Source organism: Formica exsecta, unplaced genomic scaffold (genome assembly GCF_003651465.1).
Source record: "Formica exsecta isolate Colony F162 unplaced genomic scaffold, ASM365146v1 scaffold443, whole genome shotgun sequence".
NCBI classification, from domain to species: domain Eukaryota; kingdom Metazoa; phylum Arthropoda; class Insecta; order Hymenoptera; family Formicidae; genus Formica; species Formica exsecta.
In genome coordinates, this window is record NW_021851667.1 from 434,407 (window position 1) to 459,080 (window position 24,674).

General features: G+C 39.5%; 2 protein-coding genes across 2 annotated transcripts; both read right to left on the reverse strand.

Annotated features, from left to right (window-relative positions):
- Positions 1–728: 728 nt before the first annotated feature.
- On the reverse strand, positions 729–10,435 carry LOC115240625 (protein kinase C). The gene is made up of 10 exons (XM_029815882.1): positions 10,106–10,435; positions 9,507–9,567; positions 9,207–9,441; positions 8,359–8,390; positions 7,640–7,710; positions 6,178–6,340; positions 5,531–6,082; positions 4,830–5,425; positions 4,600–4,748; positions 729–4,513 (listed from the first exon to the last, which is right to left on the reverse strand). The coding sequence occupies exons 1-10, from the start codon at positions 10,433–10,435 to the stop codon at positions 4,498–4,500; spliced, it is 2,205 nt and encodes a 734-aa protein (XP_029671742.1). The 3' UTR covers positions 729–4,497.
- A 2,910-nt stretch (positions 10,436–13,345) lies between these two features.
- LOC115240667 (neurogenic locus notch homolog protein 3-like) lies at positions 13,346–24,210 on the reverse strand. The gene is given in 9 exon segments (XM_029815956.1): positions 13,346–13,818; positions 13,992–14,449; positions 14,837–16,135; positions 16,138–16,578; positions 16,826–17,094; positions 17,452–17,695; positions 18,372–18,924; positions 19,394–19,830; positions 23,967–24,210. Coding segments are annotated over 9 exon segments (3,978 nt in total). The 5' UTR covers positions 24,070–24,210; the 3' UTR covers positions 13,346–13,644.
- Between the last annotated feature and the right edge of the window lie 464 nt (positions 24,211–24,674).

Consider the following 24,674-nt stretch of genomic DNA (forward strand, 5'->3'; position numbering starts at 1 on the left):
CAGAATATAATATAAATGTAAGAGAAGTGGCACTAACTAAAATTCTATAAAAATAGTAACACACACAAATTCCACATCTTACAACTTTGAGTTTCAATAATGCGAAAATTTAAATTTAATTAGTTTATTCGCACTTTATTTTGCATTTATATTAATGCACAAGGTTAACAGACAATATCGCGCGCTCGGATGTTTAACAAAGAGAATTATAAACAAGAGCATATAATTATCTATATCTTCTTTTTATTTGTGACTTTTTAGACAATAATCAGACAAATAACAGTGTTCGCTCCCTTTGGCGATTGCCCGTGTAATTGCTTGTGCGACACGAGCCAGTTTAACTCTGGTGCCAGTATATTTTATATCTCTTTATTACAACATATATATTATATATATGTATCTCTTGCATTCGTTTAATCCTACACAGCTTTGTGGCCACAGCACCGAGAAAGGAAGCCAAATTAAGACAGCAAAGACAGAGGCAATCATTTGTGCACGCGTAAGTTACTTGCATTAAATAATCGCCACAATAATAATAACAGTAATTAATATAATTAAAAAAATAATAACAATAACGCTGGGGCAATTACAATAGTCGACGAATATAATAAAATAGTTATAATAACGGTAATAATTAATTATGGTGATAAATAACCACATCTATTTGTATGACGACAATCGTCAAGGTGGACGCGAATAGTTGCATTTCACTCGTTTGTTTCCTTCGTCTCTTTTTAAAGCGTAGGCCGGACTAACCCGTCTCTTTCTCTCTCTCTCTCTCTCTCTTCCTTTCTCTGGAATTTGATTCATCCTCCGTCAACTTGAATCTTCAAAAAAAGCCGACTTATTCTGTAAATCTCCGTTTTGACTAGATTTATAGTAAATGCACATACGCCACAACAAAGCTTCGAGCGCTATCTCTCGATTCCTCAATTACCAATAGCATTTTCTAATTAGCATAGATGCACTTCGAAGCGAGAGTTTTTAATCGACAATTGTTCCGATAACGCTCGCGTGTCTCTCCACATTCGTGACATCGTCAAACATTATTAGAGATCAACGATCATCGATCGTCTTGCGCCTTCATCAGGTACCTTTACATCGAGACGGTTTTCTATCGCGTCGACGAGTCGAATAAAATAGATAAATAGATAAATCACGGAATAAGAAAAGAAAAACGCCGACAGACATAAGCGGACGAGTAACGCTAATTGATAATTTCCGATTACATTATCGATCACGGGGATGACGACGTAGCGCACTCCTGTAAATCAACATATACGCGGACATGTACACGGAAAATAAAAGTATCGACACGGTCTCGATCGGACGGTCAATACTCCTGTTACGCTTAGAACACTATAGTCTGCTGGTCGATAATTATTGCTGTACAAGCGAAAGCTGTTGAAACGATTGGCCACAACGTTCGCTCCGATGTGACCATTGTTGATGATGATGATGATGATGATGATGATGATGATGATGATGATGATAATCATGATGATAATAATGACGCGCGAAAGCGACGAGCATTGTGTGTTTTGCACCTTAAGTATATATTATACATATATGTAAGAGCTCTCCGTGTATGTACCGACAACGTCGCGCGCGTGCATCTTACGTCTTATAAGATCTAAAAATCGTGCAACAAATGCTCGACGTATGGCTACGGAAGTCCCTTTTCCTGGACACCCCCGATTGCTCTTGAATGAGATGCACAAGAATCCCGCGCTTCGAGTCCTGCACAGGCTCGAAGCACGCGCTGGCATCTATACAGGCTCGCGCGGTGTCCAGGAAATAAGGACAGTCCTCCCATTCCATGTGTGTGTATTTTCTTTTTTACTCGCGGGTCTAAGATCTAGGAAGGACATAAAAATGTACGTTTACACAACAACGACGATATATGACGACACCGAGTCGGTGCGTGTCGTCGTCGACGAGCCGTGTCACCACGAAGAGGAGGAGGGCTACAAACCTGGAGCTGAAAGTTGTGCCCAAAGTAGCTCGTCGACGGAGGCACACGCCAAAGAGATTCCCGCTAATAACTCGCACGATTTTGACGCTGCTGTCGATTTTGCGCTCTCGCTTCACAATTACTATGTTTAAACACTAAAGTTTCTTTTTTTTTTTTGTTTAAAACTTATCGTTATACTTCTATAATTCTATCTATGAAGTTATTAGAATCATCAATGACAATTCTATCGCATTCGCGCCAAAGATCCAGGACCGTAGAATTCGAAAAGTGGAAGAGTTGGGGGGCCGGGGGCTTGACAATATGCGGTTCGTTCTCTCGCGTATGTTGGAACGCGTGAGTTTTAAATCTTTGACGCAAGCTGGATGATGCACACTTCGACATGCACACTAAAATCTGAATATATCATGTATCTTTCGCATGTTCACTTCTTTCTGTCTTCGCCATCCCTGGCCGAAATTATGCCGACCCGGGAAGACATTTACTGATACATAACTACAACGTCAACGTGTCACGTGCTTAAAAGTCACTAACAAAATATTACTATTACCCACCCTTATATCTAAAGAGCTTTCAGCTTACTATTAGATTAAGTACACGAGTTCAAGCCTGTTCAAAGATACCTATCTAGAGACACATTTAAGGATCGCGAAAGGTGCATCAAAATCGCTAGATGGACTTGCTCGGTATTTTGATAAATTTGATATTTTTCTCTATGTATAATACATTCTCTTTTTTTGTTGCTAATCTGTGTTTTATATTCATGGCTACATACGTACTATATGCACCTCACGCGCCTTTTTAAAATTGTAAGAGACGCCGAGAATCGCAAGTGTGCAAATTTATATATATGCTCGCCGCGAGAATTTGTTCCTTTTTTTTAGAGTGTTATGATCGCCTCCTCTCGCTTGTCTCCATGCCTTACTAAAATAAATTAATTTATTTATATATATATATACACATACATACATACATACATACATACATATACATATATTATATATATATATATATATATATGCACATACATATACATATGGATATAATCTATATTTTTATGTACTTTGATTGGAGACCACCAGTGGACTCTTTCAATCTGTAATGATCGCGCTCAAGTTCTACTTAAGTATGAAATGAGGCGCGCCCGCCCGATTTAAATCGTATCCTGCTCGATCTATATCACGCGAGCGCGATTTTTTTTTTTACATCCTGTCGGAGAAGCGCTGCGAGATGCTCCTCTGTATGTGTGTGTATACGTGTACATGTGTAAAGCTCGACGAAAACTTTCGACCTCGTTCGATTGGCGCTGGACAACAGCCAGACGAAACGAGAGCCGATTTTTCGATTCTTTCTACGCTGATCTATCCTAATGCACAGATTCTTATATACATAAACTCGTCATTTATAAATGTTGGAATTACTTAAAACTTAAGCCCAGCTTACGTTTAGTCTTCGTCGTAGCGTGAATCCGTCAAAAATTCTACGTTTTTAAGAATTAAACTCGACTTATTTTTTAAGTAATATTCAGTTAAATTTAAATTTTTCCATGGACATTATTCACTTGTTCGTATTACAACACGTTATTTTCTCGTAATAGAGATTTTCAAACAATAAAATACGTTATAAGTGCCAAGCCGTTATATAAGTATAAATTCGATTTCTACATCTACTTAACACAATATTAAATATCGTCAGATCAAAACTTAATTGCGAGTTTATAATATTTAAAAAAAACAATATTTTCGACTTCATTCTATGCGCGCAATCCTCATCGACAAAATCATCCGATAAAATTAGTTAATAAGAAACGTTATATTAAAAAAAAAGAAAATAAAAACAAAAATAATTAGAAAAAAACGATGTGTTAAAAAGCCGGTAAAGACCGGTATTTCTCCTGCCAAATTTGTTCAATCTCCTATCTTATAAATCTATACGAAATTGGAATCTCATCGCGCGTTTCTAATAACATTAAATAATTTAGGTATATATCACTTTACAAAGTGAATCGGTTAATCGCCCAGCGATCGTCCATACCATTTTGTACGAGAGCCTACCTTTTATATCATTTGTACCGCGCCAGCAATTGCGTTTCCCAGCAATTCGTTTTCATACAGAACGTCGTAAAACTCTCTTGATTACTGTTTCTACTTCCGGTAACACCGACTCTCTAGTGCTCCTCGCAAAAATGATAGTAAAAAATTTGCAATTTCTGCCAATCTTGCACAATGTGCTCTAATAAAATGCACCTTTCTATCATTTGTGCTGAATCAATTCGTCGCGCTCCTGCAACAGCTAAAAAATATCTCCACAAAAACGCAAATTCTCAAGAAAATGAAACTCCGGTATTCTCTTCATGGCTTGGCTAACATTTCCGAATTTTTAATATTTCGGATCGCCACTAATGTGCCTCAATTAGTCGAATACTTCCATCCTCGCAGTGAACAGATGTATCATCTCCATCAGACGTAATTGGCCAAAGGAGATCTCGAGCAGCTTCAAAATGTCGATTTCCAACTTTGCGTTGTTTAGCGCATTCGCCACCTTGTTAAGCGGGAAGTATTAGGACGATTAATTTTTCGGTTCCACATCCTTCACAGTGATTTATCATCTCTTATTGCGCTGCAAACCTGGCTGGATTAAAGTCCTTGTTGACCATGGAAAAACCGCGAAATTCCTCTTGATTGATGTAGCTCACTTCCTCCGCGTCTTCCGGTGTTAACACGGGATCCTCCTTCGTGAATTCCGTATCAAAGTTCATAGCGTCTTTCTCATTTTTCTGAAAATTTTGAAAGCGTCACATAGAAACGATTGTCTCTTATTGTTTATTAAATATAGAAACAAAATGCATAAAACTCACAATTTTAGGTCTAATAGGTGGTTTCACTCTGCGTGTTTCAAGCGCTTCCCAATCCATGTGTTGGAAAAATGGATGGACCTTTATGGCATTTTCGCCGCCATTGGCTGCGACACAACCTAATCGCTTGGCAGGATTTTTAGTCATAAAACCTTTCAAAATAGACACGGCTTCCTTGGAAATCCATATCGGATATAGTACATCATCTCGTAAGATCGATTCGAAAAGTTCGTCCTCGTTATCGGCTTCGAACGGTGGTTGTCCAGCCATCATCTCATACATCAAAACACCGAGAGCCCACCAATCGACGCTGGCACCATACTGCAATTCCTGCAGTATCTCGGGAGCTATATAATCCGGCGTGCCGCAAAATGTCGATGTGGTCGTTTGTCCTTCAATTATATTCTCTTTACACATTCCGAAGTCTGCCAGTTTACAATGTCCCTCCGAATCTAGCAGTATATTATCTAGTTTTAGATCGCGATATATAACGTGATTTTTGTGCAGAAACTGAAGGGCAAGTGTCACTTCTGCCGCGTAGAAACGTGCTCTCGCTTCGTCAAACTTTCGAGCCTTCTGAATGTGGAACATGAGATCACCTGAAACAGATCGAAAAACATAATAATGCGATATTAAATACGAATAAAAAAAATCATGTGTTTTATCATATATTTTATTAACGAAATTAATTACGATTTTTGTACCTCCATTCACGTATTCCATAACAAAGAAGAGTCGGTCAGTAGTTTGGAAGCAACTGTGGATGGCTGTTAAAAAAGGATGCTTTGCCGCTAGAGCCAAGATTCTTTTCTCCGTCATTGTACAATCTACATCATCGTCTTGAATAATGACATCTTTCCTCAAGATTTTTACGGCGTAAATCTCATCGGGATTAGTTTTTCGTTCTACTAGCATCACTTTACCGAAACTACCTTTACCGAGGACCTTGATAAAATTAAAATCGTGTATACCGAATTTTCTTGGTTCACTGCCGTTAACAGGCACTGCGTTTTCATTGGCATTAATTGGTGTTTCCGCTCCTTTCGCTTGTAAATTGTCCGTCGCCATTTCGTCCGTAACTGTGACCGTGGGTGTTGACGGACACGTGGATACTCTGTAATTGATTTTCGGAGTTTTGACTTGCTTGTCCGCGGAGATGTTCATCGTTTTCAGAATGTCGGCCATAGCTTTGGTATTAATACCGCAACTGTTTGGTACATTCTTCTGACATCGTTTATGAACGTTCATGTTACAAGCTATAACACAAAAAATGTAGTATAGTTTAAAATAAGCTTCTTTCCTCTTTAAAAAAAGAATTTTTTTTAAATATAAATTATCGGTCGTTATTTACCTTCGCATTGTAAACCTTGCTTAAATAAACCGTACAATAGGGATCCACAGTGGTCACAAAATGTAAATCTCTTGTAATTATGAACAACAAAGCGATGAGGCATATCTATATTGAAGCGCGGGCTCTCTGTGTCTTGATTCGACTGTAATCCAGTTCCTTTACCCTAAGTGAATAATTCAGGGAGAAAAAACAGAAATAAAAAACTAATAGAACAAAAGGAATAAATCGATAAAATTTAATACAATAAAATTATATAATTGAATGTACGGCTCGTATGACTAAAATCAAATGTCGGTGTAAACTGGCAGTATCGAGCCAAGCGCGGTATAAAGAGCGCAAACACTGTTTATTAATTAATATAAATAGAATACACTAATCGCGGACGTTTCGGCCCTTTTTTGGGGCCATCTTCAGCGCGGAAAACAAAATAATACGGTCTTAAATAACTAAACGCAACTGCGACGTTCGGTGATGCATCCCGTGGATCTCTTACGCAACCGGCGACATCCCATCCTTAAGGGCATCCATGTCCTTCCAAAGGTAATTCCTCGAATTTCTTGGGTGGTAGATAAACATGGCAGTAAAATGCACAGGTTGACACTGACCAATCGTAGGTGTAATCGGAGAACTACACTCTCCAACTCACGGAGGAACAATGAGACAAACTATTGTTCATGATACATTAAAACGGTACATATGATTAGTGTATTCTGTTTATATTAATTAATAAACAGTGTTTGCGCTCTTTATACCGCGTTTGGCTCGGTACTACCAGTTTACACCGACATTTGACACTAAAATTAATTATATGTGTAACATAAAAAAGACCTTACACAATATACAGGATAATTGTACATATACAGGACTATTGTACATAATGTTTATGTTTTTCAATTAGTTACTTATTGATAATTTTAATAGCTAAATATCATATACAGGGTGTCCGGTAAAGATTGTGCCAACGCTCGTGAACGAGTAGAGCAAAGTAAACTGAACAGAAAAGTCCTGTAACATTTTTTTCTATAACGCTTAATAAAGGAGTTATTATTGAGTAAAGTCTGATCAATCAGCGCCGACTTTTAGCCGGACGTACATCGGTGAGCCACCCGCCTGGTAATATGGGCCGCCGTAGAGACGGAGCGCTCACGCACACTACCAGGCGCGCGGCTAAAGGTCGGCGTTGATTGGCAGACTACTCAATAATAACTCCTTTATTAAGCGTTACACAAAAAAATGTTGCGGGACTTTTCTGTTCGGTTTACTGTGCTCTACCCGCTCATGAGCGTTGGCACAATCTTTACCGGACACCCTGTATATGATATTTAGCTATTAAAATTATCAATAAGTAACTAATTGAAAAGCATAAACATTATGTACAATAGTCTCAATAATATCAATGCACAAAAAATTACTGATAATAGTTTTATCCTATGTCACCTTATTTAGAATACTAGGAACCTACCTCATCTCTCATTCCTGGACATTTGGTTATCACCAATTTGTGACATCTCTTGTGGACTACACAAGTGCATACTGAAACAGTATTACAACAAATATCTCCCTGTAAAAATATTCATCTCCAAAATGTAACGCTAAATACTGCACGTCTAAAGCTGGTTACATGCGTGATTAGACGCATTCAAAAATTATTTACAGTAATATCATAAGCGTAGAAATAAAATCGTAATTTATTTAATATTATCTCCACATAAAATCGACAAAAGCTACAATATCGAAAATGAGTTATCAAACTCTGAAATGATGAATAATCAAGGAATTTTTATCAAAGGGGGGGGGGGCAACATGCAAGAAACTAAAAAATTCCCCCATTTGGCCATAAATTCATTTTTATGTGGTTAATAGTTAACAAATAAACTGAGAAAACTTTATCACGAAGCAAATTAATCCTACGGTGAGACCATAAGTATATATTCACAGTAAACCGAAAACGCACAAAAGAGGCGACTGTAAGACGCTGTAGAGATTGTAAAAATAAAATATAAAAAAAATAAAAGCTGCACTAAAATCAATTGATTAAGAATTTTAATCGTCGTGATTTCTCTCATTGCAAAACTAAAAGCAAAACACATACTCCTAACTGCGCTACATTCATACATAAGAGTGCGGCACAAGCAGATACATAATTATAATCTGTTAATAACAGTGTATGTGTCTTCTCACCTTGACACTGATAGCCCTGCTTGCCCAAGCCCCTGAAATACAACAGACAAAACACGTCACATCGTATCCTTGTAATACCCCTTCTAAGACACATACGTTTTGCCTTCTTCAACCGTACTTAGTCATCATTTACACTAGACTCCTGATAAAAAGGATTTATGCGATTGATGTAAGAAAGAATAATGTAATATCGAATTGTAGTTGGTATATATCTTCCCTAATTTTACTACATAGTTGCTGTTTATTACAAAATATTGCCAATTGAAATGCTCCAACACCTTGATACCTTTAGACGAATTTAGCGGATTATATTATAGGGCATGTGTGCTTTTGTAAAACCCAAGCATGCGATCTGTCCAAAAAGGAGAAATTTGTTTCAAAATATAATGTTTGGAATACACCTTGAATGTAGCAATACCAAGCTCTGTGTTTATCATGAATCTACATCTGTGTATGTGTTTGTTGAGTTTTAAAATAATTGTTTATAATAATTTAATCTTTTTGATATAAACCATCGTTAACTACATATAAATTAATAAATATGATGTCTTCTCTTGTTATTACTAAATTAGATTACAAAAAAAGACCAAAATAAATATTAAACTGTGCAACCCATTGTTTGTATAATAAATTAATATATTTCATATGCATTACCAGTCAAATGTTGACAAACGCTACAATATTCTTTGTAATTGTAACTGTGAATAAAATATACACCACTTTAAGCATGCTCCCATGTACCAAATATTTCGTAATAATACACACTCGGTTGTCGAAGATAGTATCGAGTACTTGCGCGTAAAATTTTAAGCAACGAGAAGCAATGATACACACTTAAGCATACATACCATATAAATTCACGGCAGTGCGAACAGAATGTCGGTTGCCTCAGAAAAGTAGCCATGAATTTGTGCCCATTCACTTGATGAATCCTTCGTCGCATCGCACCCCTCCGACGATAAAAGCCCTGTCTCTCCTTAAATTCTCGACGCGGTTCTTTGCTGACAAGTGGGTTCATACTGCCGATACTTCTACCACTGATACTGTCTCCATCGCTTCCTGTGCTGCAACTCATTTGTCGATCTAAAATATTAAATCAAAATATATCAAGTCGTATATATTTATCAAATATTTGAGATTTTTCTTACCCTGATCATTCCATTGCAAATCTATCTTCACTCTCAGTTTTCCTTGAGGTTCCAAGTCAACCTGTAATCAATATCATTAATAATAAAATATATGCAAGGACAAACTTTTTAACTATATAATATCTTTATTTAAATATATGAAATTTTTCAATTTTTAGAATTTGTCACATACATCAATTATTATAAACTTGATAAAGAAAAATTAATTAATAGCGCCCGCTACATTAAAAACTCTATACAAATGTATATTTAACGTATTACATTTAAATATAATTATTTTCATTCAAACTATATAAAAGAAAATGCCTGGTAACATTATTTAAGAAGAAGGATAGAAATAAATAAGATAAATTATAAAGCGAAACAAATACATATACAAAATAAAATTTAAACGTTAAGTGTAAGTGTAATCTATCTCTATTTATAGCGTTCAAAGTATATAGACTTGGATATTATTCGTTCAATTAGTTACATCAACAGTGATGGTAGAATCGAGAAAAAAGAAAAAATTGACTTACACTCCCAACACCAATGTATATTTATACATTCCAACCGATTTAAGTTTAGCGAAAGATCAAAAGAACGGATCTGCAACTAACCCAAAAGTCGGTAGTCTTGCCATTTCGGTTGACGAGTTCCTCGAACGGGATGCTGCAATTGGCAACGAAGTAATCCGGCGGCAGTGCCGCGTCGTGGAAGACTGTGAGGCCCAGCATGACTGCGTCCTGCACTTCGTAGGTAAAGCACTCGTTCCACACCGGATCGAAGGTCTTTGGTTTCGTGGTCGAGCGATCCAGGTGATTCTCGTCGACGTCCAGCTGCACGTACGGGTCGAGTATAGGTTCATCCTGCCAGAACTTGCGCTGTTTGTCGGTAGCGCGAAGTCCCACCGCCTCGCAGATCTCGATTTTGATCGTACCCGTAAACATCGTGATCCGTGGCGACGAATGACAGGACAGGACAGAACAGAAAAATTGAGATGCGGTGCTCTGACCAACTGTCACGCCTGACGAGCCGATGACACTTTGGCGCGCGCCGCGAACAGGTTATCCAGAATCAAGCTCGCGGACGATATCCGAGGCTGTCAAAATACCGTTGGACCACAGGGGGAATCTGGGATTCCGTTGTCGCGGGCGCACACTAAACGAGCACGAGATACGAGAGACTCGATCGTCTCTCTCTCTCTCTCTCCCTTCGGGTGAAGAAATACGTCGTCTCGTCGCTATCCGTCTCGGCCGATCTCGCTCTATCTCGCTCCTCTCTTCGGAGCTCGTGCCTCTTTTTCCCTCTTTCTCCCTCTTTCTCGCGCTTCACCTGTCCCCCTGACGCTTCTTCTTTCTTTCTCTCTCTCTATTTCTTTCACTCCCTCTATCTACTATCTTTCTCTCTCCCTCTCGTCGCTACTGCTGGTCGAGTTTCACCTCCTTCTCCGCGCCGCCCTTTCCAGTATCTCCGCCACGAGCACGAGCACCGACGTGAACGCCGTGCAGTTATAAACACTCCGCCTGGCGCTTGACGTGCGCGCATAACAGGAACCAGCGTGCCGATTTCGATGATGATCGCGGCACGATGACGGGATGACGGCGCGATGACGGCGATCTCGACGATGCGACAACGACCGCGAGGCGCGAGTACGAGGCCTGCCCTCGTCCCCTCGCTGTCCTCTTGACACCCATCAGGCTTTCCTCGCGCGTGATCTGTCTCGCTATCTTTCTCACACCGAGTTTAAGACGACGCGTACGACTTTTCTCGGCGACGCGCACACAGAGGATCAGCGAGACGACCGAGATGTATCCATGTATCTCCCGGGAACAGCGACACCAAGAAGTTAAGAACTGCCAAGAACGACTAGATCCTATACTGTTCCGCGCACCGTCCGACATCCGCCGTCCGACGTCCGACCCGAACGAACCCGTTCGAGAACCGCTCGATTGGTCGTTCGCACTCCGCGCAAACGACGACTCGGCCCGATCAACGTCGACCGCGTCTCGGGCGTTCCCGGACGTTTCCGATTCGCGCACGGGGTCTGTTCATCTTTCAGCCGCACGCTTTCTCTCTCTCTCTCTCTCTCTGTAGTCTTGCAATTTTTTTCCTTTCTCCCTTTCTCCAAAAACGGAAAATTTATATCTTTGTTTTATTTTAAATGTAAAAGAGGCGAGAAAATGCAATTAAAACAAGTAGATCTACGATAAGTCTGTGAAAATTAAACTTAATTACATTTTATATACTCACGCATTGCAATCTTATGAATTAGACATGTTATTAAGCTGTATTTACATCTGATGTTTGTTTCACGATAAATTAGATCATTAGAATATATATAATCAATAGTATTATTAAAAGATTGATTCATGACTTGTAATAAAAGAATCGAAATATTAGAAATATATGAGACAATGGGTGCGTTCAGATGTAACAATCAAACGTGATTGGTTCTTACTTCTAGAACCAACAAATCAACATCGATTATTGACAAGACGATGCACAACGGTTGTATCTCCTGAACGCGCTCAATGTAACAAAATACAAAATACAAAATGATAAAAGAACACATATATATATATACATATATATAATAGTATATATAGCGAATTCATTTGACCAATAAGATACTTGGTATATGTCGCCATATTATTTGGCAAAATTTATATATTATTTTCACGAAATTTTAAATAAAAATAACACAGATTTCCATCTTCTATTTATACTCTTGCGAGAATAATTTGCGCTTTATTTATCTTTGATATCGTTTATGATTCTCAAGAAGGAAATTTCCTCGGATCAATGCTTATGGAAGTTTTTATTTCTTTATTTATAATTTTATGACATTTTTTCTAATATATATATTTAAAAGTTCGAAAAATGAGAAAAGTTTTTATTAAAGATTGTGTAATTCTTTTTTTTTTTGAGAAGAAGGGAAGCAGTATATTTTTCAATTTTACCTACTTTAATAAAAGTCTAGTAAAAGCGAGGATTTCTCTAGTTTGTGGAGAGGAACAATCTTTCGTTCTTGGAAAACAGGAGAGAGTTTCAATCTTTATTTGTCTATATAAATAATCAAACACAAATCTAATATTTACATCCGCGCGACGTATTAACGTTATGACATCCTAGTTTTCATGATTTGCAAACCGAGACATCCTTACGTTAGTGACTTCCACATCGATGAGACGATGAAGACAAACTGGCGAGAATGATTAAATGGTTCCTAAAAACAGTCTAGTTTCTCGACGATCGACTCGCAAATATTTATCGTCCATCGGCAAACTCATCATTTACGGATAACAAAAATTGTTATTACATATACATCACTTTAGAAAAGGCAAATGATAACTCTGATTATGAGCCTCTTTATACAAGAATCGCTGGAATAAATTTATAATGATAGAATGATATCAAAATAGTAAAATGTATAATAATATGTAATATAATGTATATATATACACGTGTACTTTTTTATTAAATACATAAGAGATTAATACCAAATCTCCGAAAAATGCCATGCAGTGCACCCGGTAGATCGTCGAGTTCATAGACTATAATAATCTCGTGTGGACAATAAATTATAGCACGAAAATGACAGTGGAATATACATGACGCGGCTTTGACTACGTATGTATTATATCGTGTACGACAGTGATTCGCGTCTCGTGCTACGCTATTAAAATTCTTGAGTCTCTGTCTGTCATATATATCCGCTAGATCCGCTCTTTCTCTCTCTTTCTCTGAATATATTATTATAATTGATAAAAAAACAATCTCATAATATAATGGCTGCGTTCAGCAGAAAAAGCAGCTTTGCAACTGTTGTAAAATTCTTTAATATGATTGGTTATATATATGATTGCATAATTTATTTTTTCATTCGATTATATAAAAAGATTGTGACAGAGACAGAGAGGCTCAATGGGGTTGATTAACTGGTTGATTAAAAATAAATCACGATTATCGCGCAACTACTTGACAAAGTCAAATTAACGCGCGTGCTTCGAAGGATTTAGAGATTGATAACCCTGCACCCATGTATATTACATTATATTTCCTATAATTTTTTTTTAGAACCTTCCGGAGACAGAAACTAAGGAATCACTATCGTACAAGGTGAAAACGATCGACATGAAAAGAGCATCAAATCGCTTTATGCTTCAACAATGGTATCCGATGTATCAATATCCTTCAGTATCTGTTGTGCCGTAGCTTCCTTCTCCTTCTCATCTTGTTCCGTTCCCGATATCACGTAGACCGGTTGCTGGCTGTAAGCGAGAAAGTGTTGGTCCACGGGGAGCATCTTCGTGGGATCCTTCATTTTCATCTGCAACAGATTCCTTTAATTCGACGACAGCTGATATTTTACATCATTTCCGCGAACGTTAAATATGACCCAGTTCCGTTAAACAAAATTAGACTAGAATTATCACATATAGATCCATTGCGTTTAATCTCAATAAAATATCACGACCAGATTGTATCGTGTATTGCAAGTACCTTTTTACGATATAGCATCAGCAGAATGACGAGGCTGCTAATAATGAAGGCGCTTCCTGCCGCGAGCACGAGCGTGGCCGTTTGATAGACCGGTGTTTCCACTTGTGTCAGAATCTCGCGCTGCTCCAATGCAACGATCCGACTCTGCATTGCCACGGAAGTGGAGCGATGCGTGAAGCGCGAGGTCGTCGCGTCTGCGGATGAACCCAGCATAGATAGCTGCTGGATTCGCGTGAGTTCCTCCAGATGGAACGCCACGTCTACTTTATTCGCGCCGACAATCTCGAAGCTTAAGATCGCTGAATCTTGATTAATTTCCACTCGTACGCCTTTCCGGAGCATCGCGCCGAGCTCATGTAGAAGATCTTCGGCCTTTTCGGTGAATCGTGCCTCATCTGCGGCGAGGAATCGACCAGGGAAACGTAATGTCACCTCGACGGCTTCGACCGGTGTGGGCACTAAAATAAATTTGTAATTAGTATAATTAATATATTTATAATTAAAGATCTCTGTATGAACACATCAATGTTTGAGAATTGTGTTTTATAAGAATTATATAGTTTAGATATTTTTATGTACATTTAATTTATATTTTTATTTTATTCTACATTTTAATTTCATATTTTTATACTTTTGTATATATTTTTTATTTTAATTTATTTTTTTTATATTTTTAAAAGGGGAGATTTGAATATAAAACTACCCAACTGTATCAACAAAAATATCTATAACAATAAAATTTGAATTTAAATTTAAATAGATATAATCTTAATAAAAAATTCGCTAAAGTTATTTCAATAAAATTTTATTTAATTTAAAAAAGCATCGAGATCTTTTCTACTCACGGCAAATGCTCGTTCCCTTCAAAAACGGCTCGGAGCCGATCAATTGATTACCGGCTTCGTCGACACACCAGCAAGTATCGCCGGCACACTGTGTAGGCTCGAATCTACCCTGCGGATCGCATATTGTCGGCACATGGCCTTTGTCTTTCATCGCCTGACACCTCGTCCCGAGAATCTTCCCCGCTCGCCGCTCGTCCATTTCCAAGTCCAACAAAGCGTTATCCATGATCGCTTCAATCTCACGATCTATTTCTTGTGGTCCCCTGCCGCCTCGTCTAGCTTGCCGGAAATTACATTTTGGCTCGGCGCCCCTGATGAGCGAACCCTTAATCGGCTGGCCCTTGCGATTGACGCACCAGCAGACACCGACGTGCTCCAGACATTGCACCGGTTCCCACGTCCCACTGTCGGGATTGCACTTGGGTAGGAACGTGGATTGCTTAAGCCTCTGTGATTTCTTGAGATTCTTTTCGCGCAGCCTCTCGCATTGCGATAACACGGGGCACACGGTGTCGCATACCAGCCGGCTGGAGAAATCGTTGTGGCCAAGGGTGCATTCGTGCTTTTGTCGGCACTCGTTGCGTTCCGGATCAAAGAACCACCTCTCGGTCTCATTGAAACCCGCACCCGGATTGCACGGTACTCGTCTCGGTGGCTCGAAGCATACATCACGCGGTTTCGGACAACATACCGCGTACTCGTCCAGCGGCGACAGCTCGCACTTGTGCGTCGAAGGACAATGGTGGCCGTGAGGGCCGCAGGTGGCAACCGAGCCGTTCTGCTCAACTAACGGTGAGCCGTTCGGACACGGATTGTCCTTCTTCGGCAGACAAACGGGTACGGGAGGACACGGCGGCGCGCTACACGCCACCTCAACCATTCTGCACGCTTCGTTTTCGCCGCGGCATACGACGCTGCGGCACGGATCGCGGCACAAGCACGTTGGACAGCCGGTATCCGCGTCAAGTTCGAAACCGTCCGGGCAATCGAGCTTGCAGTCAATCTCCGGACATCTGAAAGGCGTATTACAACGTGGCACGATTCCTTCGACAACTCGGGTGCCCGCTGCTTCCTTGCCTTCTTCGTCCACGCACCAGCACACGCCATTGTGACACTGAACCGGCTCGAAGGCGCCGTTGGCATCGCATCTAGGTATATAGATTCTTCTAGCGGGCTCGCCCGATTCTCTGGCGGCGTGTTCAGCAACCGCACGGGCATGCTGGCAGGCCGTGGCCATGACGGGGGCTACGCATTGCGTGCCGCAGCCAGTCGAGCAACATTTGTCACCGGACGGGCAGGTACAAGGTACGGGCACTGGCCGGGCTTTGTCGTCAAGCAAGCCGGTACCGCCGGACAATACTGATCCGGACCGCAATTCACGTCTATCATAGTGCAGGTCTCTTGCGAGTTGCAAACGACATCGCGGCAAGGTTCGTGACAACGACATTGCTCGCAACCGGCTTCGTCCACTTCATAGCCGTACGGACAGATCAGGTTGCAATAGAGATGCTTGCAGATTCGCGTGAACTCTTTGATGGCGTTACAATCGGCTGAGGCGGCAGGACCTACTCCGGTCTTCAGGATCACTCCGCGATGGTTCACACAGTTACAATCTGTACTGTTGTGACACTGTAGAGACTTGAAGCTGCCATTTTGCTCGCATTGAGGCGCCGGGATCGCCAGAGACATTCCCTCCCTCGTACCTTCCATGCGATCGTTAAAATCTCGCAGATACTCGCACACTGAATTTTCGTGGAGAAAAAAAAATTTTTTTCATAAAAAGAAATTTTAAGGTGAAATTAGCAAAGAAGTCAAGCTAACTTGATGTGTTTTGAATTCTAATATTTAAATATTTAACTTTAATCTTTAATTCTGTATATATATATAATACTTGTCATTATGAATAAGTGTTGTAATATACAATTGAGAAATAGTTTTATTAACACACATTACTTATTTTACATTTGATTATTTATTAATGAAATTTACTTGTGGGTGCCTTTGCAAGGCTTGGTGTTTCCACACAGCACACCGATTGACCGGCTTCTGATACCACCGTGCACTTGTAATTGTCGGGACAAGTTTCGTTAGCGGAGCAAGTCGCGGCATTTCCATCCTGATCAATCAGCGGCGTACCAAAAAGGCAAGGACTTTTAAAAGTCTTCCTGGGTTTACATTCCGGCTTCGTTGGACAGAGAAAATCTGGGCAGCCGTCCTCCCGCTTTAGAGTACATTCTTGTCCTTCGGGGCAAGGAAATCTGTGAAGGTAGTAATTTAATTTAGCAATATGTATATTGATTCATCCTTTTTTATTTATTTTATGTCACATTCTCTCTCTCTCTCTCTCTTTTGTAGTTTTTAAAAATCTTTTATTAATTTTTAAAAATAATGAATTATATGATGTAAATAGAGAGAAATTATTATATATTTGCTTTTTATTAATCAAATAAGTAAAAAATAATAAATAAACAAGATAATTTATAAATTAATAATCCTCTCTTTATGATTTTTGTATAAGGAAAAATTTTTTTAAATATTTTTAGAGAGAAAATATTAGAATTTCGGTTTGCTCGCAAGTAAAGGATTAATCGCTACTGTAGCGTAACGATACCCACCCTTCGCACGGATCGTCGCATTCGCAAGTTGGGCAACCGAAGGCATCCGTTTTGAAGCCGTACTGGCAAACCTGGGCGCACTGCTGAGGGGTGCAAGACGCCGGAAGCGAGCGCGCCTTACTTATCGATCTACAGTCAATCTTCTCGGAGGGACCCATGGAACCGGATATCTTTCTACCCTCGTCGTCCACGCACCAGCAAACAAGACCGTTCCTCGAACACTGTCTCGTCTCGAAATCTCCGTCTACATGATTATATTGTGTATTTTAAAAGCTTTATTTTTATACACTAACAATAAGCGCAGACACGCTGCGCATTGAAAGCTCAAGATTATGGAGAAGGTAATAAACTTGCGCAGTTACTACTTAAATACACAAGTTTCGACACATAAAGTATCTTTCTCTCTCTCTCTCACCCTTTTATTTAGTCAGTTCTCTATTAACGGTACATGCAACTTTCTTCCTATACAGCCGTCTTTAACATGTGTTCATGTGTTATACAAATTACATGGGCTGACGTCAAAGTTTTACATCGTCAATGAACTCGTTTTAACGGACGCGAATATTCAATCTTCGCTCAATCAAGGCAAAATAACTTGTTTACCTTACCTTCCGTACACTGCGGAACGTAACCGCGGATTATGGAGAAGGTAATAAACTTGCGCAGTTACTACTTAAATACATAAGTTTCGACACATAAAGTATCTTTCTCTCTCTCTCTCTCTCACCCTTTTATTTAGTCAGTTCTCTATTAACGGTACATGCAACTTTCTTCCTATACAGCCGTCTTTAACATGTGTTGGAAGGTCATACAAATTACACGGGCTGACGTCAAAGTTTTACATCGTCAATGAACTCGTTTTAACGGACGCGAATATTCAATCTTCGCTCAATCAAGGCAAAATAACTTGTTTACCTTACCTTCCGTACACTGCGGAACGTAACCGCGACCCTGGCGCTCGGAGATGCTGAGCATCTCGGCGAGCATGCGGTCACGATGGCACACACTGAGGCCTCGGGGTATCGCACACACGTTACCGCCGCAACGCTCGCTGCTGCAACACTTTTGGGGTCCAGGACACTCGAGATCGTAGCGGCAGCTGGGTGCGCAGGCTGAGTTCGCGGGCTCCTCCACGGGACACGAGCCGGCTCGCTGCAAATTTACGCTGGATGGACAACAGACCCCGTACTCTTGTCCAGACTCTACCAGGCAACTATACATCGGCGGACAGGTCGGCTTGCCCGGCGTGTCGCCACAGAGGAACGGCCGTGGTGAATCGGTGATTTGTAAAGGTTCTCCCGTCGGACAGATCGTCAACAGAGACTTGGCCTTCCGACAGCTTGGTAGCGGAGGACATGGCGGGCGTGCGCAACTCATCTCGATCAGCTCGCATGTCTGTCCACTTCCCGGACAAGTGACACCGCGACAAGGATCCCGGCACTCGCACTTGGGACAGCCAGTACTCTCGTTGATCTACGGACAATAACATCTTAAGTGTAGTTGAAATTAGATAAAGAGATGGTCCTGTTTTAAATTTTTACATAAAAGTATGAGATTTTATAGAACATTTCATATATCTAGATCTGATCTTTTTATAATAACGCTTTTATGAAGAATAATTTAGGATGTAACGATATATGCTTTTGTTTTTTACAAGTTTTTATTTTCTAAAAACAAGAATTTTTTGTATGTGCCATTTGACAGACAATTTCTATCTGGTACATATTTGCTGCCCACTATTAAAAAGGAGGTCGCTGATAATATAAAGCAGATATTTTTAATGATGCAGATTATAAACTCGCTAAACATTATCTTAAATAATTTGAAGATGACATTTCTTTTATCTAACAATAAAAGGTAAAGATGGAGGTAATGTATACTTTGATATCTAGATAAAGATAAGATGAAGAAATTTTCATATCTAGATAATTATCTAGGATACCTCGAATCCCAAGGGGCAGAACATACGACAGCTGTGAGCGGGACAGACGCGGGGCTTGTAACAGTCGATGTCATCCTTGTTGGGCGCTCTGGTACCGGGAATTTCGGTGCCGATCGCGTCGACGCACCAGCAGTCGCGTCCTTGCGGATCACACTGTATCTTTTCGAATTCGCCAGTCTTATTGTCGCATCGCGGCACGAATTGCGACGGGCCCTCGGTACCGAGAGCCCGCGATCGCCTCACGGCCGCCAGTGCTAATTGCTCGCATCCGGTCAGTTGGCCCGCAACACATCGGAAGCCGCACGCGGTCCTGCAGCAGCGTTCCTCCGGCGTGTTCCTCTGGCACTGAGAATCATTCTCGCAGGCCGGCGCCCGCGATGGACACACGTTCTGTTCGTCGAGGGACGGACATCGACCGACGGCCTTCAGCGATGGCTCTGTGTAATATACAAATTATGTATATATGTGTGTATGCGTTCATATTAATTTGTATAAATTTAAATATAAAATTCAATTATTAACAGCGAAAAATTTACACATATCTTACAAATTGATACAAGATTCACTGTAAGCAGGATTTTTTATAGAAAAAGGTATGCCTCTCTAGGATTAGCTATCATTTAGTTAGTATTAAATGTAGGATTTTCCTAAAGCGACTATCTATTTTGCAAAATAAGAGAAATTATGAAAAAACATCTTTAAGACATGAAAATATATACGTATTTAAGCAAAATACATACTTTACTGAGTCCAATTTAATTATTTTATTAATACCTCTAATGTTTCACCAAAATAGATACTCATTTTAGAAAAAAATGTATATTAATATAGCGGCAAAAAGAAGGAACCTAATTATTGATTTTAAATTATTAGTAATCGTAGACCTCTTATTTATTTGCGCTAAAATCTTGGATTTATGCATAATTGAGACGCGAGAATCGCAAGGATTTTAATGTTCAATGAGGCGACGATATGTGATGGATTAGTGGATTAATAAGTTATACTTATTACTTATAGCAGAAGCGCTAAATAGGTCACTGTGCGAAATAAAGTGCTTTCTCGGACGAGAAGTCGAGAAGCGAGACGTTGTTTTCGAGTACGCTCGGGCTTAAAGTGTAGCATAACGACGATGATGATAATAATAATAAAAATAGCCAGAGTCGAGACGGCTATAACGGTTCCTCGGCATCCTACTGCCACACTTACTATACTTACTCATCACCTATCGTACTATGAGCGCATTTCCAGGCGGTACCGCAATGGCAAAGTACATATGTACCTCCGAACACTCAAAGGAGAAGAGGAAAGCGCGTGCCAAAACGGGATGTACGAACGAGAAATATTAATCAGTACGAGAACGCGGAAACCAACCGTTAAATTCTTACCAAAAAATCCTCAAAAATATGAGGAAATGTGAGATCCAAGATTAATTTTTATAAATTTTTTAAAGGATTCTTTTATGGAGTTTTATTAATTTATTAAAACTCCTCTCTCTCTTCCTATGGTTAAAAAAATACAAGATAATACTGTAACATAAAAATTTCAACTAAAATTAAGCTTTTGTATTAATTTATGCATGACTCGATGGGAGTTTACCGCGCATTCCGTTACATGGCACATATTAATACGCAGAGAGCGGTGATGCACGTTCGCGTGACAAATGAAGAAAGTTCCCGGGGTCCGGACGGACATATACGAAAAGAAAATCCGCTCGAGCGGATATTCCGTTTAGGTGCACCTGGCGAAAGTCTCCGTCGAGATATATATGCGATGTATGTACCTCCCGTACCTCGATGTATGATATGTGCGCGTCGCGTGTCAAGCGGTCGTTTGCCGCGTGTTTTCACACCGGTTTGAAACAATGTTCCGTAAAAAAAAAAAAAAAGAAGATTCAATAAAACTGTTGCGAAAAATAGGCGACACCGCATATCCGATTATCCAAAATTATCGTGCGCGAGAATTCTTTAATTTTTCCAAAACTTTACCTAGTCTTCTACCTATGATTCAAGACAGAATTCGAAACGCATATAATTTGATATACATTCGCAAATGTGCTTTGTCTCTTTTCGAATTTCGAGGAATGTACAAATGAATTTAATATGCGCCTCGTTGTCGAGTCAGCGTTTCCTCTGTATCTTCAATTTCTTTTCTTTCTCTCTCGAAAAAGAAAAAAAAGAAGAAGAAGATATGAAGAGAGAGAGAGAGAGAGAGAGAGAGAGAGAGATATGAGAATATGAAAGAGAATGAGAAGGAAAGGCGAGGGGATGCCTTTTAACGGTGCGGGAGAAATTCAATTTGTTATTGCCTGTGGCATGCAAATCGGGTTGCCCTCGATATTTATTGAGAAAAGGCCTGCATCCTGCTGTAACACATCGGGATGGGATCGATTGCTGGAATGCTGGATTATACGGGAGAGGAGGCTCCTAACCAGCAGTCTCGTTCCGCGATTATCACGTAAACCGTCTCGTTAGATATGTTATTTAATTCACCGATCGCATATATTGAAGACGCGTGGAATTCAATACGTTTACTATCGATTACTCGAGATGCGTTACGGGATATTTATACGTTAACATATACGTTATCGAGCAGACATCCACCGGTATAATTTCATTTGAACTTTGATTTCTACCTACAGGGGTGTCCTACACGCAAAAATTATCTCTACATCTCGATTAGCAATAATAAAAGATTGCTACAAAGAATATTCATTTTACCACAATAATGATGTAGAAAATTAAATTCGTCTAAATTAAGCATCTCGTTTTTGCGACGTTTCATTATATTTATTTGCAAACAAATCTACTTTAAAACAATTACATGTTAATTATTATTTATTAGAATAAAGCGAAAGAGCAATGTTTTATCTCCCGCATGCACGTAGAAAATTTTACAGTACAAATTACATGATAAATGCCATTTTCTTTTACAACATTTATTGTAAAGTTGAACATAAAAAGACATTAGATATTTATTATTATAAAAATTATAAATGATGCATTTGTGTTCCATTGTTTGTTAACAATTATGCATTTGTTTATGCATCAAAATGTTTGAATAATTACAATATTCTTTTATACATACAATATAACATGTATATAATATTATCGAATAAAAATATCGTGATTATTTTTTTATATGTTGGAATGTGTTGCACGATTATAAATATTATATTGCAATTTTTACTATAATATTTTCTTCGTGATACGGGATTTAATTCAAAGGGATTAAACTCAGAATCGGAACAATATATTCAGCGCTAAACATGAAACGTGAGCACAGACCGCAGAGACCGGGCTTTACGCGCATCTCGCGCAATATCTAATTTTGCACTCAACGCTTCTCGAGCAAATGGTCATTTATGAAGGGTCGTTTTTCGCTCGCTCCGGTAAACGGGAGGAATTGCGCAACGCCAAGAGAGGAAATTCGCCGCCGAGAGCGATCTCGAACAGAATCCTCAAATTCCCCCGGAGGAACATATGTCGCGAATATGTGCGATGACGTGCAGTTGGTTGGTTCGCGCAACATCAAGTACGAATCACGACCGTTCGCGTTCGGCTTCCGAAATCCGCTCACGTCTAACCATGGCACATTACATGCAAATGCACGTTCGTATCAAGAAAGAGAGAGAGAGAGAGAGAGAATTCGCTTTTCTTTTTCGTTGCGCGCGGATCTTCGATCGCGCCTTCTAGGTATTGTCGAATATGCGAGACAACTCGCTGCTGACTCCAATTTTGCAGAGGTAGTACGACGCCGAGAATGATATATGGACGGTGTCCTAGGCAAAAAATAATAAATTCGCTGTAAATCTAAAAAAAAGAAAAGAGACAGCTGGCGCGACATGAATTTTTGGATTAAAAAAGATCGGTTGAAGGAACATTCGGTATTGTCAAAAGCTCAAACATATGGCCAGAGAAAAGAGGGTTTATTGATAAAAAAATTGAATTTTGATTGATTTAATGCTTTAAAATTCGCTCTTTTTAGATTTAGTCTCATTGTTATCTTCAACATATTGACTTTATACTACGATTAAAAATAACACTTTCAAGTGCATAAAGAAATAAATAATATTCTAACTTGCAATCAAAATTTTATAATAATTAACATAATTATCCGAGAAAAAAATGGTGTAATGATTAGACGTAAATATACATAATTAATTAGAGAAGGTCTAATAATGTATGTAATTTTATATGATATCATATATATATACATCTGACGTATATTTTTTCTCGAATATGATTAGAAAAATAAAGAAAATATTAGTAATGATAATGTCACATCAAGGAAAGTATAATATATAAAAAAACAAAAAAACTATATTTCTGCAGTTATTAAGCTATTATTTTTCATCCATAAACCTTCTCTCTTGGAGCAAAGTCACATGAATGGAAACGTGGATCCATTCTCGAAAAACATTGCTTCGGATAAGATTGTCATTTTACTCGAGTTCTCTCTTTTAAGTACGATAATAAATTTATCCTTAGTGCGCGTGATCTTCGGACGGCAGACGTCAAACCACTGAGCAGTAAATAATGAAACGCCGAAAAAAAAAGATAGAGAGAGAACGTACCTGCGGTGATTGATGACGACAAGGAGAGAACGAGCAGCAGGCAGGTCGACGACACCCACACAACGGCGCAGGCAAGCCCACCGTTGCAGAAATCACGGCGCATCCTCAGCGCATCAAGTAATTTTTGAGCCGGCCGCTATATCTGCAACACAGTAGCGTCTTGATTAAAACGGCTTCAAGCCGTCGCGAATAATCGATGGGAACGTTAATTACGGCTACGGAAGCCGTATTCGTCGCATTATCTTTCACGACGAGAACGGAACCTTGCTTTGACAAGACGCGACGCGGTCTTAATAAGTCAACGAGCGGCAAAGTTAAGGTCCGTTGACTTTTCTTTTTCCGATTGCACTATTTTCGTGGTGGTATCGATGTAAAGTCGCTTCTTTCGCAGTCCCATCGCGAGTCAGAGCTCTCCCCTTTAAGCCGCAGGAATAACAATGGGAGTTATGTCTCCTTATTCGTTATGCCGCGGGGAATATTCTAATGCGCTCTCTCCTACGTTATTCATGAGCCGAAGTCGACTTTAGATCTACGAATTGTCAGACCGTTTTCGTTCTTTCTTCATCCTTTCTCAACTTTTTCTTCTTCTTTTTGTGTCTCGTTACAAGCTCGGCTACGATGTACTCGCTTCTTTTCATCGCCCCGATTATCCGGCCGCACCCATTGTAATCATCTCCAAAGATGCTTCTTGGAAGAGTTCGTAATTAG